This window comes from Gorilla gorilla, chromosome 17, assembly GCF_029281585.2.
Source record: "Gorilla gorilla gorilla isolate KB3781 chromosome 17, NHGRI_mGorGor1-v2.1_pri, whole genome shotgun sequence".
Classification (NCBI taxonomy): Eukaryota; Metazoa; Chordata; class Mammalia; order Primates; family Hominidae; genus Gorilla; species Gorilla gorilla.
This window is the reverse complement of record NC_073241.2, coordinates 92911075-92930675: the sequence shown is the minus strand read 5'-3', so window position 1 is coordinate 92930675 and position 19601 is coordinate 92911075. Positions and strand designations below refer to the sequence as shown.

Below are 19601 nucleotides of genomic sequence, written 5' to 3'. Positions count from 1 at the left end.
GTGTAAACTGAATACTCAAAATTGTCAGAAGTTAAATAGAATTTTAAATGGGCTCAACAAACAAATATACATATTAATGAGCCGAAGAGAATATATGATCATTTATTTAGATGCACAATAGGCATTTTAAAAAAATCAATTCCCATTAATGTTAAAAAACACATGTATCATGAGTTCATGGATACTTTCAGAACTTAAGAAAACATTTATATACTCAGCCTGACAGCCAACATACTTTTTTAATTTAACGGGGAAATATGAGAGGCAGTACCATTAATTCAGAATATAGACAAGAATGCCCACTATCTTTACTACTATTTACCATATTATTAGAGGTATTAACCATGCATTCAAAGAAGAGGAAGAAAGTAGAGCCTTAGAATTAGAAAGGAAGAGGTAAAAATCAATTTGAAAATTATGTATGCTCTATTTGATATAGTGTGATATAATTAAATATCTGGAAAACACAAAATAATTGATGAAAACACTACACAAGCAATAAAATAATTTTATAAGACAATAGCTTATAAAACTACAATTACAACAATTAATAACCTTTATATATACAAACAAAAAAATTGGAAAATGAAATGTAATTCATGATAGCAAAAAAAAAATACCTAGGCATAAGCTTAATAAGAAAAATTCTTGTATTTATTGTCAACTGATTTTTAATAAAGATACAAAGACAATTCAATGCAGAAAGAATCATCTTTTTGAGAAATGGTCCTGAGTGTGAAGAGACCACCTCTGGATTGGGAGAAAATATTTGCAAGTCATATATCTAATTAAAGGTTAGAAGAAACTATCATCAGAGGCTACAGACAGACAGCCTACAGAATGGGAGAAAATTTTTGCAATCTATCGATCTGACAAAGGTCTAGTATCCACAGCCTACACGGAACTTAAACAACTTTACAAGAAAAAAAACCCCATTAAAAAGTGGGCAAAGGACATGAACAGACACTTCTCAAAAGAAGACATACAGGTGGCCAACAAACATGAAAGAAAGCTCAACATCACTGATCATTAGAGAAACGCAAATCAAAACCACAATGAGATACCACCTCATGCCAGTCAGAATGGCTCTTATTTAAAAGTCAAAAACCAACAGATGCTGGTAAAGTTGTGGAGAAAAAGGAACACTTTTACACTGTTGGAGGGAGTGTAAATTAGTTTAACTATTGTGGAAGACAGTGTGGCGATTCCTCAAAGACCTAGAGGCAGAAATACCATTTGACACAGCAATCCCATTACTGGGTATATATCCAAAGGAATATAAATCATTCCATTATAAAGATACATGAACATGTATGTTCATTGCTGCACTATTCACAATAGCAAAGACATGAAATCCACCTAAATATCCATCAATGATAAACTGGATAAAAAAAAAAGTGGTACATATACACCATAGAATACTATGCAGCCATTAAAAGGAACAAGATCATGTCCTTTGCAGGGATGTGGATGTATCTGGAAGCTGTTATCCTCAGCAAACTAATGCAGGAACAGAAAACCAAATACCACATGTTCTCACTTCTAACAGGGAGAAAGAATAGCTAATGGATGCTGGGCTCAGTGTCTAGGTTATAGGATGGTCTGTGCGGTAAACCACCATGGCACATGCTTTACCTATGTAACAAACCTGCACATCCTGCACATGTATCCCTGAACTTAAAGTAAAAGTTGAAGAAAAAAAAGGTTAATATCCAAAATATAAAAATGACAAACAATAACAAGAAAACAAAAAACCTAATTTTAAAAATGGGCAAGGAACGTGTATAGACATTTCTCAAAAGAAGACATACAAAATGGCCAACAGAGACAGTAAAAAATGCTCAACATGACTAATCATTAGGGAAATATTCTCAGATTTGATACCAAAAGCCTGAACCTTAGAAGATATTAATGGGCTGGGTGCAGTGGCTCACGCCTGCTATCCCAGCACTTTGGGAGGCCGAGGTGGGTGGATCATGAGGTCAGGAGATCGAGACCATCCTGGCCAACATGGTGAAACCCCGTCTATGCTAAAAAAAAATACAAAAATACAAAAATTATCTGGGCTTGGTGGCACGTGCCTGTAATCCCAGCTACTCGGGAGGCTGAGGCAGGAGAATCGCTTGAACCAAGGACTCAGAGGTTACAGTGAGCCAAGGTCACGCCACTGTACTCCAGCCTGGCAACAGAGATTGACTCATCACAAAAAAAAAAAAAGAAAAAAAAAGAAATATTAATGATAAGCTGAACTCCAATCACCCTATGAAAGATCCCACAAAACTATTGAGATACTAATTCACATTCACTAGGATAGCAAAAATCTAAAAAGACTAGAATAAGTATAGCTAAGATGTAGAGAATTGGAACCCTCATGCATTGCAGTGGTATTGTAATATGGTACAGCTGATTTGGAAAACAATTTAGTATTTCCTCAAAACGATAAACACAAAGGTACTAGTAATACATGACCCAGCAATTCCACTCCTAGGTATATACCCAAAAGAAACGAAGATATATATCCACACAAAAACTTGTTCCACACAAAATGTTCATAGTAACATTCATAAGAGCCAAAAAGTCAAATACAAATGTTTGTTAACTAATTAATGAATAAACAAAGTCTAACGTACCCATACAATGGAATGTTACTTAGCCAAAAATGGAATGAAGTATTGATTCATACTACAAATTGAATGTAACTTAAAATTGTTAGGCAAAGTGAAAGAATCATGTTTCAAAAGGCCACATGTTATATGATGCCATTTATATGAAATGTCCAGAATGGGCAAGTTCACAGAGACAGACAATAGAATATTAATTTCTATGAGTTGGGGAAGAGAGGAATGGGGAGTGATTGTTAATGAGTATAGGATTTCTTTTGGGGTGTTATAAATGTTCTAAAATTAGACAGTGGAGGTGTCTACACAACTCTGTGAATATACTAAAATCAATGAATTGTACTTTAAATATGCAGATTTTATGGTATTCAATTATATCTTTTAAAAATTATTATATATGTTCTAAAAAGACTAATAACAAAATTAAAAGAAACCACAGACTATGAGGAAATGTCCATGTATCATATATTTGATAAATTAAGGACTTGTAAGCCAGAGATTATTAAGAACTCTTTTAACTCAATAAAATGAGAAGACAAGACAGACAGCCCAAATTAAAAATGAGCAAATGATTTGTATACATTTCACCAAACGAAGTCAAACAAATGGCGAATAAGCACATAAAAAAAGCTCAACCTAATTAGATATTATGGAAATGCAAATTAAAACCACCATGAGATGCCACTTTGTACCTACAAAAATGGCTATAATCATAAAGACACAATCCTGGATGTTGGTGAGGATTTGAAGACACTAGTTTTAAACATTCCTGGTGGGAATATAAAATGTCACGTTGGAAAACAGTTTGACTGTTTCTTACAAAGCTAACTATTGATTTGTCATATGGCCCAGTAATTTCTCGCCTAGGAATCTCCCCAACAGAAATGAAAACATATGTGAACACAAAGATCTTTATTTACATGTTCAGAGCAACATTATTCCTAACAGCCAAGAAGTGGGAACAATCCAAATGTCCCTCAACTGGTGAACCTAGAAATAAAATAGGTCTTTTCCATGCAATGGAATAGTATTCGGCAATAAAAAAATTAAGTATCAATACATACTACAACAGATGAACCTCAAGAACATCATGCTAAGTGCAAGACGCCAGACACAAAACACTACATGTATTATGATTCCATTTATATAAGATGTAGAAAGAAAAACTTATAAAGACAGAAAACGACTCAGTGGTGCCTAGGATTGGGAATATTAATAGACATGAGGAAACTTCTTAGGGTCATGGAAATATTCTAAAACTGGATTGTGGTGATGCATAACTCTAGAAATTTACTAAAAGTCAATGAATTATAAAATTACAGTGTGTACATTTTACGGCATGTAAATTGTAGTTTGACAAAGCTGTTAAAAATAAGCCAGTTATGTGATCTTGTTAAAAACTGGAGGAAAAAAATGAAACAAGCCAATAATTAAGAGCATTAGGTATAGATTCAGAGCTTTCCAAAAAGCATCTTCAGAAAATATCATTTGGTAATACTCCTACCTCACTCAAAAAAAAAAACCCAGAAAAATGTAAATGGAGAAAAAAAGGGAAACTTTTCTAAAAGTTAGTCCAAATATTTACCTTACAAAGTCTAAAAAGGTGATAGAGGAGGAATACTGATCAACTACATCATTTATCTTCTCAAATACCACATTTATTACACAATATCAAAATGCTTATGCATCTAACAATGGATAATGTTAGAATGGAAGATGAAAATATGGGCATCCTCTCCATCTGGTATATTGTTTTATTTTGTCCTGGCATTTGAGTTTTAATTTATGTTTTGTTACTGTATTCTCAAATTCTCTTTCCTATGTGCGATTTGCCACAATATCTGTTGGGGAATAGTAACATGAGCTGAGTAAACTATTGTTTTATTTTACTTGCGTATTATAACATGTCAAAATACTAGAATTAGAGAGACCCCCCAAAATTACTAGTTTGCACTCTTTACTGGAGAGACTTTCTCTCCTTTCGTGTGCACAAAACTACAAGATACCAATTTACTTTCAAAGGAAACCAAAGGGAGATTATCAACGATGTTTGGTTTGACTCACCTTACGCATGGCACAAAGAAAAGGACATTTCACTTTCGAGGATGGTTATAAACACACACATTATTGGAGTCATTAAATCATTGATTTGATGGCCAAGACTGGAAATGCAAATGAGACAACATTTAAAAGAATGGACGATTTTCATAATCATATGAGTAACACTGGTAGTTGTTTTTTGCTAAAAGCAGCAATGCCATGGCAACGATCATCTTAAGGAGAAGAAAATCTGCCGAAGAAGAGGATGCTGTTGGATTCATTGTGCCTGATGAAGAACAGGAAGGGATGATTGCAGTGAACATTTTCATGACCTGGGGCGGATGTGACAGTAAAGCCTATGCCGGTGGCAGCTGCAGCCTCGGTGCCTTCCTCAGTTACTGCCACAAAGGAACTGTGCAGGAACTTCTGGGCGTACAACCCGGAGCCTGACGACATTCCCGAGTAGTCGGCTTTGTGCTCACTGAAGGCATCGCCCATCCCCATGGCAGCCAGGACCGCCTCTAGATCGTAACTGTCCTCCACCTCAAACCGGGGCAAGTGCAGATTCACCTTTCTTTCTTCCATATGCCCTGGACTAGTCCACTCTACCAATCTCTCAGGACTTATTTTATCTATTATCTATTTTCAAAAAAAGAAGAGTAGAATGGTATGATTATCAATAAAAATCTAAAACAGTGTAACACTGATTTGTGTCAGTCAGAAGTTATTAATTTTAGTAATATTAAAAGTAGAAATTTTATTTCACTAGATTGTTGTCTTTATACTGCAGGCGGTTGTGTTATATTTCTCTGTTTAAATTATCTGTGTAGATGTGGAAATCCCATAGCATTGAATACATTTTTAAAGATTAAAAATAAGTCATTTCTTATTTTATCAACCTAGTATATATTTCATTTTAACTATCTCTCCTAGTCTTTGAATGCATATATATTTACATAGTTGCAATCACAGTGAATGTCCATTTTATTTGATAAAAAGTAAACTTTTTCACAATATTGCATATCTCTCCTATCTTCAAACAGCTAGATAATATTCTTATGAAGTTGATAAATTTTTCCCAATATTTAGCTATTCATTCACTTTACAAACATTTAGTCTGTATCAGGCATTGTGATAGATTTGATAGTTACTAAGGATACAAAATAATAATTACGATGAATTTCAAACTGGGCATTCCAGTGTATTTAATACCGAAATAACTGATTTGACTCAGAAAGGCAACTTTTTTCTTCCGCATTATTTCTTTAGAGTAATTCCCACAACTGGGGTTTTTGAATCAGAAATACTCTTAAAGCTCTCAGACATATTGCTATTTTGCTGTCTCAAAATATTTTGCAACTTAAAATGCTACTAGCAATATTTCACAGAAGTAGCACGGCATCTGGTAGTATAAGATGATAGCAGTTATCATTTGAGTGTTTTCTATGTCCTAGACCCCTTCTAGGCTACATTTCTCTAATCATTCCAACACTGCTGCACGTTAACCACCATGGAGCCCTCTTCAGAGATGGGAAAGTATTGAAGTTCAAGGAAGTTAAGAAGCTTCAAGGGTCAGAAAGCCACTAGAGAAACAGGGATTTGAAACAAAACTCTCCTAATTTTCAAAATACAGAACACTAGCCACAATTTATTTATTTATTTATTTATTTATTTATTTATTTATTTATTTATTTATTTTGAGACAGAGTCTCGCTCTGTCGCCCAGGCTGGAGTGCAGTGGCGCTATCTCGGCTCACTGCAAGCTCCACCTCCCGGGTTCACGCCATTCTCCTGTCTCAGCCTCCCGAGTAGCTGGGACTACAGGCGCCCACAACCACGCCAGGCTAATTTTTTGTATTTTTAGTAGAGACGGGGTTTCACCGTGTTAGCCAGGATGGTCTCGATCTCCTGACCTCGTGATCCGCCCGCCTCAGCCTCCCAAAGTGCTGGGATTACAGGCGTGAGCCACCACGCCCGGCCTTCACAAAATTTTTTTAACCACAGAATGGATGAGACTAAATCAATGGTGTAAGGGTGTAAGAAAGAAATTCAAAACCTCCAAAAGCCTACTGAACAGTGTGCAGAACTGGTTGTATATATGCATATGTGATTTCTTTTTTCCCGGAAAGGGGTCCGTAGATACCAACCATTTCTCAGAATGGTGGGTGATCGTTAGGACTCCCATATAATCTTAAATGTTCATTTTAGTTCATCCCAAACATTCTAGGATTAGTTGTTCTCAATAAACCTGACCCATACTATTTAATGCTCCCCAGTAGACATCCATCTGTAGCTGCTGGAGAGTGAGAAACACTTTCTGTTTGACACTGCTGACCACCAGCTCCTACTCAGAAGCCCTGAGACAAAAAGCCTTAGGAAATGAAAGAAAGAATAAGGAGGTGTAAGCGTTTACCTTCTCCAGGCCATCGATGTCGTTGGGCAGAAGCACAAACATGCTTAGGTCGTTGTTTTTATATGGAATCCCTAGAATTTTGGCCTGCAAGTCCTCCAGGAAAGTGAAGCTAAAGGAATGGCTCTGTGTCATCATCTGTACAGATTTACTTGTGCTCTGCAACAAATTAACAGAGCACACAATATCAAAGGACATAAGACCAAAGGCATTAAGGCAACCAAGTTAGTTCATCAAAATAATTAGCTCAATCTAAAATAAAACCCAATATCAGAGTCTCAGAATGAGCATCTACTATCTACCAGTATGCATTTGCTCAAATATGACTTTAGATTTTTTTGGGGGGGGGTGGGGGATGGAGTTTCACTCTGTCACCAGGCTGGAGTGCAGTGGCGTGATCTTGGCTCACTGCAACCTCTGCCTCCCGGGTTCAAGCAATTGTCCTGCCTCAGCCTCCCAAGTAGCTGGGACTACCGGCGTGCACCACCACACCCAGCTAATTTTTATATTTTTAGTAGATACGGGGTTTCACCATGTTGGCAAGGATAGTCTCGATCCCTTGATCTCACGATCCACCCACCTTGGCCTCCCAAAGTGCTGGGATTACAGGTGTCAGCTACCACGCCCAGCCATGACTTTAGACTTTACATTCCATGTGTAAGCACATCACGAAAATAAACTAAGGGCCATACCTTATTCATCCAAAATTTCTCTTCCTTAGTATTTTCTTTCTTAAACTCCCTGTCCCATTGCCCTTTAAAATAAACCATGTTCACCAGCACCAGCTTGGTAGAGCTACTAATAGAGCCATCTGGGAACAAGTCCTTGATTTTTTCTGCAAATGAAGAAACAGAAAAAGGTTGACCCATCTTCCAAATGACAAGTAATATGTATGACAAATATGATGCAGATGGACTTGACTGATCATTAAAAACCCAGCCAGGTCAGCACCTGAGGGCCTTGCTGACAAAGGGTTTGCTGGCAGAATCGACGGGGAGGTTCTCATTTTGCCCATCGCCTGTTTATCCCACTGGATAAATTGAGGTTCATGGTTAAGAGTCCGGACTCTGGGGTCAGATGCCTCTGTTAGCATCCAGTTTGCCTCTTATCAGCTGAGGAATCCTGGGCAAGTTATTTAAACTCTCTGTGCCTCAGTTTCCACATCTGTAAAATAGGAATAAAATCTGCCTCATAGGGTTGTTGAAAGGAGCAAATGATTTAACACATGTAAAGCCCTTAGAACATCATCTCACACATAACAAGCACTCTGTGTCAGCTATTATGCTTACCATTCAATATAGTCACCACCTGAGACTGAGGGATTACTTATTATATTGGAGAAGGAGTTGATATTTTTGTCTCTGAGTTCAGCCTATCCCACAATAAATTCTAAAAAATACTGTTCAACCAACTTTTTGAAAGATCCTATTTTTTCTGCTTCTTTTATTTCCTTTCTTCAGACCAAGCATGAGGGGAAAAAAAACCCCACTTTCTGAATAACAAAGGTCTCTCTGATAATTGGTATAAAAATGGAATCCGAAACTCTAACACTAAAGTATCAGCTATTGCTCCCCAAGGTGAATTTCCACATTAACATTTCTCTGTGGATTTCTCATACTAGGGGATGAGAAAGGAAGAATGGGATAAGAAACTTGTCAAATCCTCTGCTGTGGGGAGGGCTGTAGGTTGTCATTATCCCTGCACTATGCTTAAGTGAAGATGAAGACTAGGTGGCCCCAGCTGTGGATGGGAACGACAAGTCTTGATGGGAGAGCTGCATGTTTCTCATTTAACACAGACAGAGAAAAACTCAGGAAGAAAGTCTCTGATATAAAGGAAAGAATGTAAACCCAAGACAGGCATCATCCTATTTTCAGGACCCCCAAGATATTGTGATCCATGGCTATGTGTAAACAGTTCTCCAGCAAGCGTTTCCGTGCATTTGGCTTCATGCAGTCCCCTGCTGGCTCCCCTTGGCCACTCCACATTTGCTGAAATTGCTCCACCATCTGTAGTGCCCTCCCTACCTCCTAGGCCCAGGCTTGCCCTTCCAACCCTGCAAAACCTATCTCAAGTCCCTTCCCAAAGCTTGTGCACTGCATGGCACCCCACGCAGTGACAAATCCAGGGCTTCATTCACAGCAGGTTTTCAAGAAGTGTTTTTTGTTTGTTTGTTTGTTTGTTTTTGTTTTTTTGCAATGAATGACCCACCCATACTCTACCATTTGTTTTGCTTTCAACCCAGGAATTAATCTTCTTTCGACTTTCATCGGCTGCATTTACAAAATCAACAGGTTCCAGAGATGCATGATAATATTTTTCAACATAATCTAAGTATTTCTTTAGGAGAAACAAGGAAGGAATAAAAAGAGGTTAAAAACTCAATTTATCAATTGCCAACATCTCTAAATAAATATTTGTATACATTAGGATGACTAATACATTAAGAGAAATTTTAAGGCCCTGGGCATCTCACACTGAGTTCCTGCATGCACATTTTTATGCAGCTATTCTGGGGATGAGGCAAAAATCAGGTTCAGATTGCCAGGACTAAAAAGAAACTCCCTGCAGTTCTGAATATCTGTAGATCAGGATGGAAAAGCACCGCAGGGATCTGGCCAGAGCCAGGCAGCACGACTTCAGGACCCATAGTCCTACCAGGGCCATTTGGCCATTCCAGAATACCACTCACAGATATGGTAGGCACGGCAAACTTACTTGAAGGAAGAGGTATGTTTTTTCTCCAAACAGCCTGTTGGTTATGTTCAGTTCATAATCATTAGTGAGTTTGCTTATTTCAGTCAAAAACTTTGGGAATTGTTGATGTACTGCTTCTGTGTTCTCAATCTTGAAAATTAAAACAAAATCTCAGCAGGTTATCTTGGCAAAAGCAAGCCCAGATTCTCCCCTAAGAGGATGCGGCTGCTGGGTCTCTCCCTCCGTTTGTCAGCCTCAAGGGTGATCCCTGTGTTTGATGTGGCCCCTGGATATCAGGTAGCCTTTACCCAAGTCATATGATAATGTCAGTTATGACCAATCTCAGCTCCAGAGAGAAGCCTTCTCTGCCAGCCCAACACCACAGATCTTGCATTTATAACTCAAGTTGTGGGTTTTTTTGGTCTCAAATAAAAGTGCTCACTAAATGTTCAATAAGCTTGTTTTTAGCTCCCCACAAGATTCTAAGCATCTAAGGAAAGTAAGTGATTTCTCCGGACGATTCTTATCTATTGAAGTTTGGAAATTTTTCCAGATAGTGAATAAGAAGAGTGACTCCTAATGGTATGAGTCACTACACATTGGGCTGAAGTGAGATTTATCCTTGTCTCCAGGGGAAAAAAAAAATTTTCTGAATATTTTATGTAGGACCCATCAGTTTTCTGATTGAAGTTTTCATATTCTATGTTACCTTAACGACATATCTAGAATGTCATTATTTCAACATATAAATACAATAAATATTAATTACATATTAATATATAAGATACATATTTCAGCAAAAATAATATATTAAAATTAATATTTTGTATTCCTTTCTCATACTAAGTTCTTAAAATATAATATGCACTTTATGCCTATAGCACATCTGGATTCAAACTAGATATATTGCAAGTGTTCCATAGCCACTTGAGTAGCTACTATACTGGATAGCTTGGGACTGGATAAACTCTCACCCAGGCAAATTAGGAGGCTTGCATTAAAAAGGCCATTTTTGCATTGTTTGTAGAAGGAAGGAAGGAAGGAAAGAAAAAAGGAAGGAAGGAGGGAAGGAAGGAAGGAAGGAAGGAAGGCCGGCCCCATCAACAGAATAAATGAGGAAATAGCTATAAAAATGAATCAAATAGAGCTATAAGTATCCCCTTAAAATAGATGAGTCTTATAAACATGATGCTAAGCCAAAAATAATCAAGTTCCAAAGAAGAATGACAAAAATATACAGTATGTAATGAAATAATAAATACGTGGGAATAATGAACACCTAATCCACAATAGTGGGACTTCCTCTCTGAGGAGAGGATGGGGGTGTGCTCAAGGAAGGTGTTATACATCAGCCTAAGGGGCATCAGCTGATTTGGTAATAGTTTATTTTGTACACTTAAAGGAGGGGTTAAAGTGTGTTTATTGCATTTTTCCTTATACCTTTTGTACATATGTCTTGAGATTTTATCAGCATTTTTTAAAAGCAAGATTCAAAATACTCTGAATTTACATAATAATCAAATGGGTACATGCCAAGCCAGTCTCTGGGCAAATTATTAAATGAGGAGATTGGAGTAGATGACTTCTAAGATGTATTCCAGTGCTAATATCCTTTCAGTCAGTAATTCTATTCTCTTCATACCTCTGTGGCTCCCAGGAAAATTCTGGGGAATGGGCAAAACTGCTAGACAGCATGTATGTGTAAGCTTTGCCTTACACAAAGCTGAAATTCAGTTCCCACCCCAGTCATCTAGCCCTTCACATAGGAGTAGAGCAGCTATCCAAAAGAATGAGCTGTTTTCGAATTTGCACAAAGGTTCTACATGGGCTATCATGGCTGAGAAAGAATGTGCTCTGAAGACAACTGCACTCCTCAGTTGAGGGAACATTGCAGTGGCCATATGACCCAACTTGGTTGCGCAAACCCTGAAAGGAAGCCTGACCCTCCACAGGTGCAACTGAGCCACCCACACGACCTAGCCTTTTGGGGTTGTGAAATGAGCAGCTCATATTTCTGGGTGATCTGAGCCATGGTTTTATGAGGGTCTGGAATTGCACTATGACTACTGTCAGAGCAGCTGTGCCCTTCCTGAGAGTGCTAACATCTGATCCTAGCCCCGACCTAATGGGCTTATTCCTTTCCCATAAGTGAGTAGACTCTCCTTTGGGTGGCGAATACAGGAACACTGGAGCTGGAAAAGACCTCAGGAAGTCATTGGGCCTGTAATAATTTTTTAAATACAACATCACCACAGGGTTAAAAATATGAGTGGAGTTTAGCAATAATATCACCTACTGCTACTACCACCACCACCACTGGCTCAGTCGCCAGATGCCCCTACTGGGCACTTTACAGAGGCTGAAAGAAGATAAATAACTTGCCCAAAGTAGCATCGCTCTTAAGTGACTGAGCCAGGACTTGGACCTAAGTCTGTTTAACTCCAAAATCCATCCACTCTGCTATGGGAACTTTTCTGTCTATTAGCCTTTACCAGTTCTATCATAGCGGTATTGTCCATTACACCTAAGGTCTCTTCTCAATACTAAGGGGTTATTATTATTGTATAATCCTTACAACAATATTTGTCTACAGTGATTACTATTGCTTAATAGTAAAGCAACAATATTGCTTTCATGCCTTTCTCAGTCCTTTTCCCCAGAGACCCCACACCTAAAATGCAACTCTACTGAAGTTTGTAAAACACATCTCCCCACCTCTTTTCCTTCAGCCTTTATTCTTACCACCTCTTTTTCTTCAGCCTTTTTTCTTGAGCTCTTCGTGTCTTTTTCAGAGTGAAACACCTGGAAGAGATAGAAAATATTACTGTGGTGCTCAGAGAAGAGAAAACCTCACACAGAATCAGTCAGGGGAGAGTGGACGCTTCTGAAAGAAACCTCAGTGGTATACGAGGTGACATTCCCTCCTTGCAAAATCATGAAAAGCTCTGTGTTTACCTCTGATTTTTCTTTTTTTTTTTTTTTGTGACGGAGTTTAGCTCTTTTGCCCAGGTTGGAGTGAAGTGGCATGATCTTGGCTCACTGAAACCTCTGTTCTCAGCCTCCCGAGTAGCTGGGATTATAAGCACCTGCCACCACGCCCAGCTAAGCTCATGCCTGTAATCCCAGCACTTTGGGAGGCCAAGGCAGGTGGATCACCTGAGGTCAGGAGTTCAAGACTAGCCTGGCCAACATGGTGAATCCCCTTCTCTACTAAAAATACCTCTAATTTTTTTCTAAGGAACTCATATTGGCTTATGTGTTCCTGTGTTCATCTTGGATATGTCATTTTTACCCTTGTGGGGATTATGTCACTTTTTCCATAAGTACTTTTCATGCTCTTTCTTAATTATGAGTGCAATGGCTTTGGACAAGGTTACTCACCAGTCTCTACCCAAAAAAATTTCAAGCATCTGGGAGCAGGGGGGGAGATGGTATTTGGAAAGGGAAGAGGGCTTTCCTGATAGACCTGAAATTGCTCCTTGTCTTGAAAGTCTCTGTTTCCTGGTCCACAGGTCAAGAAGAGCGTATTTTTAAGATAATGCAAGAGGGCTGACAAAACCCCCCAAATGAATTTGTGCATAGGAAACAAGGAAGCCCCCTGACTGCGCCCAACCTCCTCCAACTGGGAAGCGGTGGCTCCTCGGGTCCCCAGGAGGAGCATGCCAATTGCAGTCAAGATGCCCACAGGGGAAAAGAAGATGTTGCCATCATTTGTTTTCTTCAGCTCTTTGAAAAGATCAAACCCAAGTCGAGTGCTGACGGCGCCAAGTGAATCCATGATGATTTTAGTGAGACCTAGAATAGCAAGAACAACAATCAAAACTGAACATTTGAATTACTCTGTGTCAGGGGAATCCTTCCTGCTTCTATTCCTCTTCTTGCATCGTTCCGGAATACAGGGATTTCTACCCTTTTGGTGAAAGGTCGCTGCTGCCTGCTTCTCACGTCCTCTCTTGGCCTTCTCTTGCCGGGAGACATCCATCAATCTGCTGGAGTCTTCCGTCATCCGGTGGTGCTCAGTTCTTATTTCCCCGGGGAGCGGGGTTAATGTTTTAATGGCTTTATTCTCTTGCTCTCTGTCTGAACCTGCCTGTCTCTGCCTCTCCACAGCCTCCTCTTCATGGAAGCTTCCCCAGGTAGACCCAGCCCTTGTCCAGGCGACACCAGTTTGTCCAGATGTGGGGCCCATGATAAGGCGGGGGGTAGGCACAAGAATCTCCACGGGCCTCAAGTTCAAGCAGTGCTCTCAGATCCAACCTTAGCAATAATAAAGCCAAGACTTGAATCCTTATCTGATACTATTTCTCAATTGATTCAAAATTCAGCCCAGAGAGTGACAGGATTGATTAAATCTCTTAAACCCCTTTCCCTAACTGCATACAAACTTGACTCTGGGCTGAATTTTTCTGAAGCAGAAACCACATATCTCTGGTCATGAATTATTAGGTGGAGATGAAAGGGTTTTCTTTTTTATACTTTTCTGTATTGTTTTAGGCTTGTACATGGCTTGCATTACTTTTGTCATTTCACAAAAATAATTTTTAAAGAGCAATTAATATTTGCCAAAAATAAATAGGTAGAACTGTTTTTATGTTTGCTTCATTACCAACTACTTTAAAACTAGTAAGTAAAGGCTTTAGGAGGAATCCTAAAACAAGAATAAGATTAATGAAAAATAAAGTTTTTTAAAGCCCACATACTTTGGGGCCTTTTGCCCTCAAGGGCTCATCCCCGCTAAGGCATCCCACATCTGATATCAAAGCTTCCATTTCAACCTCAGGTTTCCTTGCAGAGATCCTTTACAGGTTAACTCAGAAATAAAATGGATTAATTTACTGTCAAAGAAGATACATTGTCATGGCCATGTAGGAACTGAAGTAAATAAAACTACCTCCAGAAAGTCTATGCAAAATAAAAGTAATTCTTTCAAACAACAAACATCATTGTTCTCAAAATACAGAGGTCTTAAATTGGAGCCAAAATAAGAACTTACCTCGGGTTTTTGGAGAGACAGTGGTGGCTGGGCAACGAACTAGGAAGCATAAGTCAATTAAGTAGCTGGGATCCTTAATTTATAGTTCTCCACATCTGCTTCAGCAGTGGTTTTCCACCTTGCGTGCACCTTAAAATCTCCTTGGAACTTTAAAAAAAATCTATGCCCAAGCCCCACCCCAGACCAACTGAGTCAGCATCTCTCGAGTGGAAACCAGGCATCAGAATTTTTATCACCGCAGGTGATTACAATGTACAGCCAACGCTGGGAACCAAAGGTGTATAGCCTGATGAAGACATACATTAAATGCATACTTTACTTACCACAGATGGACAGAGCTGTGTCCTGACAAGTCATTCTCTGTAACAGAGTTATTTTTGCATTTGCATTATTTAGGAGTGCCAAATGCCAGGAAGAAAATGAAAGAAAACTATCTTGCTACAAAGGAACAAGAAAAAGGAACAAGAAAAGTTTGGGTACGCAGCCACACACAAGCGAGCATGCGCACACACGCACACGCACACACACATACACACACACACCTATTATTCTCAAGTATTCCATCCATTAATTGTAAAATATCTCATTTTAATTCATTCAATAAACATTTATCAAGTCTATTATGTACCAGGTACTGTGTCTAATGCCAATAATTCATAAGCACTCAATATCCTCACTGATTTCAGGAAAACAACACTACCAAAAAAACTCAATAGGAAATTACACCCCCAGATTCCAGTTTTTCCTGCCAACCCTGGAGCATTTCTACTGGCCCTACCAGTTCATTAAAAGAAACTGTGCTTGGATTAGTCTTAGCTTTAATCTTCAGTAAAGGGCGTGGAGATTTGCCATCGTTGCTGGGCAGCAGCTCCTAGAAGGGTGTCTTAGCTCTTCCTTCTGCCTAGAGGAACACCTCCCTAGATACGCAGGCTCGAAGGGCATATGGGTCATGTGTGTTCCAATCTCCATACTCACTATTTACTTTTTTCAAAATATTTTGATTGCTACTCTTTAAGCAAACTCAAAGCCACATTTAATTGATTTGCTTTTTAATAGGCACTGAGAATCTTGCAAATTGAGTAAGGTTTAGAAAGAATTAACACTTAGTGAACCCTGGATGCCAGTGAAATGGAAATGTTAGTTTTTTAAAATGGCATAAAATCTCTGAGTCGGCCATAATGCTTTATGTTTTAATATCCCTATCCATTTATATCTTCTTATTTCTTTCTCTGTGGCCCCTAGACTTCCTGTTCTATTGCCCAGCCATTTCCACAGGCCTTCTGCTTTTTGCTAAAGTTTTTTCTCTACCACCTGCCTTCACCGGGAAACCTGGCATGTCCTGAGGACTACTACATCCCATAGTCTTTTCTGGCAACGGCCACTCATATCTTGGGAAAGCAAAGTCACCATTCCTATTCTCCCTCGCACTCCCTCTTCTTCCAAGTCTTTCTTCCTTCAGTCACCTTCAATGCTCCCCTTTGGAAACTTAGACCATCAAGCTGTGCTGCTCTGTCCCCAACCACGGGCCCCTCCGGGACTCTGCATATGGTCTTCCTGTCCACCCCAGCTGCTACCGCCACCCCGTACCACTTCACCATTCCTGTTGCCAGCGCCTCTCACTTCTCGGACCTTCACCTTCCCTCTCTTATAGTGGCCCACTCACACCAGGAACTGCTCTTGTTTAACACTCAAGCACCTCCATCGGGTGACAGATTCTCATCCTTATTCTCTCTAAACCTAATTTTCAACGCCTTCCCAACGTCTTATCACAGGACTCCTCCCTGTTCTGTTTTATCCATCTCTTCTTTCTAGGATCAAAACTGCCCCAGAGGTGGAATATACGTTGATGATTAAGAACCATTTAAAAAATGATTTCTATGCTAACAAGTGAGGAGAAGAAATAGTTATCCCCTGAAGCAAAGTATTGATAGGTTCCCAACCCTGTTCATAGCTCACAGTTTTGTTCCAACTTCTGTGTGTCTGTTACTGATACTGACTTGTAATATTTTTCTTCTCCAAGCATATAATCTCGTAGTGGATGCTGCCGATGTTCCCACCGGATTTCCTTAACCTACCAGCACGCCTGTTACCCAGTTGTTGTTTTCCCTTATAATTCACAGACGCCCTTTTCTCGGCTAAAAGAGAGCTGCCTACGGGGGAAGCCAGGTACCACTCCATCCCCCGTGCCAGGGCACACCTCAGGCATGACTCACTGGCATAAGGCATAAAAAGACAGCCCCTGGCTGGGCGCGGTGGCTCACGTCTGTAATCCCAGCACTTAAGGAGGCAAGGCGGGTGGATCACCTAAGGTCAAGAGTTCAAGACCAGCCTGACCAACATGGTGAAACCCTGTCTCTACTGAAAATACAAAAATTAGCCGGGCGTGGTGGCACATGTCTGTAATCCCAGTTACTCAGGAGGGTGGGGCAAGAGAATCGCTTGAACCCAGGAGGTGGGGTTTGGAGTGAGCTGAGATCACGCCATTGCACTCCAGCCTGGGCAACAAGAGAGAAACTCCACCTCAAAAAAAAAAAAAAAAAAAAAAAAAAAGACAGCTGCCTGGGTAAGACTAACTTTATAGTGCCACTTCTCCTCCAGACCTCCCCCACAAGATTAGACTGAAGCCAGTCTTTAGCAGAAACCACATGATTAATTAACATTTCCCCTTGCCTTGTTCTGCTTCTTTCAAACAAGCATGCTCCCCATCACACTCTTCCCAAAAATTACCTGAAAAATCCCTGTCTTTAGCTCTGCTTCTAGGGTGCCTCACCTATGACAAAAGTGTTGTGATATCTAGCCCAAGCCCTCATTATTTTTGCTTTCCAAAAATTTATTTGCAACCTTGCATATATTCTCTTTAGATAAAATTTTTAATTAGTTTATCAAGACCTATGAAAAACACTTTTGGGGTTTAGATCGGGACTCTTTAGAATTAATATGTTAAATGGGAAAATTTTTCATCTTTACATAATGAGCAAGCGGTATGATCATCTTACATGTCCTTCAATAGTTAATAGAGAGAAATCACGGGGAGAGAGACAAAGGAGAGAGAGAACCAGTTTTCTCTTTGTGATGAAAAGCAAAACGAGCATGCTCACCGCCGCTGCTTCCACTCAAAATTGAACCAGAGACCCTGACAAGTGCAATAAAGCAATTAATTAACTGATGAATTAGATAATTATTTAAAAGGTAATATAATTTAAAAAGAAAAATAGAATCATTCACAGAGGAATTGAGGCAAATGTTATGAGACTTAAAAAGTGAGTTTAGCAAGATTGCTGACTACAAGGTCAATATAAAAACTCAAGTGTTTTTAATATACTAGCAACACACAGTTAGAAACATTTTTAATATATTATTTAAAAGAGTATAAAAAAGCTATGTGAGGCTGGGCATGGTGGCTCATACCTGTAATCCAGCACTTTGGGAGGCTGAGGCTGGCAGATCAGCTGGGGTCAGGAGTTAGAGACCAGTCTGGCCAACATAGCAAAACCCCATTTCTACTGAAAATACAAAAATTAGCTGGACGTGATAGCATGCACCTGTAATCCCAGCTACTCGGGAGGCTGAGGCAGGAGAATTGCATGAACCAAAGGAGTGGAGGTTGCAGTGAGCCGAGATAGCACCACTGCACTCCAGCCAGGGCGACAGAGCCAGACTCCATCTCAAAAATAATAATAATAATAAGGTATGTGAGGTAATACTATGTTAATTAGCTAGATTTGGTCATTATGCAATGTTCTATACTTCAAAACACCTTGTACGTGATAAATACATATAATTTTATGTCAATTGTTTTAAAATAATTAAAAAAGCATCACATAACTAGTAAATATGAAAGATGTTTAAGACTCCATATAGAAAAAGATTAAACATAATTTAGAGAAATTAAGAAGACTGAGTAAATAGAGGGGTATATTTTATTTGTGATTTAAAAGACTCAATATTGTAAGGATGTCAATTTTCTCAAAATTAATCACTGCAATCTCAATCAAAATCTCAGGAAGCTCATTTTTTCAAAAAATTGGCCAGCTGATTCCAAATTTATATGAAATAGCCAAGGGCTAATAACAGCCATGACACTGTTGAAAGAGAAGGAGGAAGAGGTAATACCTGCTCTGTCAGATAGCAAGATTTATTATTAATTGTCAGCATGGTTTTTGGCAAAGGATAGATCAGAACAGAAGCCCAGAAAAATACTGATGCTCGTGTGCACCTTGATTTTGTTCAAGCTTGTTGCAGAGCAGTGGAGAAAGAATGGTCTCTTCAATAAATTATGTTCAGTTCATTGGATAATTACATGGGGGAGAAAGGAATCTTAACTACTACGTCACACCATATACAGATTTCCATTCTAAATGGATCACAGAGCTAATTGAAACACAAAAAAGCATTTACAGTAAGAGTAAAAATTAACAAACTAGACAACACAAAATTTAAAAGCTTTTATTAATCAAAAAACACTATCAAAGTTGGAGATACATATATATCCAAAGTTGGATATATATAGATACACCCCATGACCTAATAATTTCACCCCAGATATTTACCCAATATAAATGTGTGCTCATGGGCACCAAGAGACATGTGCCCATAGCAGCATTCATAATAGCCAAATACTGGAAACCCAAATGTACATTAACAGCATAACACGTAAATAATGGTATGTTCACACAGTGAAATCCTACACAGCAATGACAATGAATGAACTAAAGCTACGGGCAAAAAAAAAAAAAAGATAAATATCTCAAACAATATTTTGAACAAAAGAAGCCAAATGTAAAAGAACGCATACTGTATGATTCTTTTTATATAAAGTACAAAAGCAGACAAAACTAAACTT

At 39.0% G+C, this 19601-nt stretch overlaps 1 protein-coding gene across 2 annotated transcripts; it reads right to left on the bottom strand.

Annotated features, from left to right (window-relative positions):
- Positions 1–3515: 3515 nt before the first annotated feature.
- SERPINB13 (serpin family B member 13) lies at positions 3516–14866 on the bottom strand. Of its 2 annotated transcripts, XM_019013810.4 has the most exons (8): positions 14759–14866; positions 13379–13560; positions 12481–12567; positions 9787–9915; positions 9291–9408; positions 7761–7903; positions 7072–7227; positions 3516–5297 (listed from the first exon to the last, which is right to left on the bottom strand). In XM_019013810.4, the coding sequence occupies exons 2-8, from the start codon at positions 13541–13543 to the stop codon at positions 4893–4895; spliced, it is 1203 nt and encodes a 400-aa protein (XP_018869355.2). In that variant the 5' UTR covers positions 13544–13560; positions 14759–14866; the 3' UTR covers positions 3516–4892. The 2 variants fall into 2 exon arrangements, with proteins under 2 accessions (XP_018869355.2, XP_030859577.2); XM_031003717.3 differs by lacking the exons at positions 9291–9408; positions 9787–9915; positions 12481–12567; positions 13379–13560; positions 14759–14866 and adding an exon at positions 8020–8154.
- Between the last annotated feature and the right edge of the window lie 4735 nt (positions 14867–19601).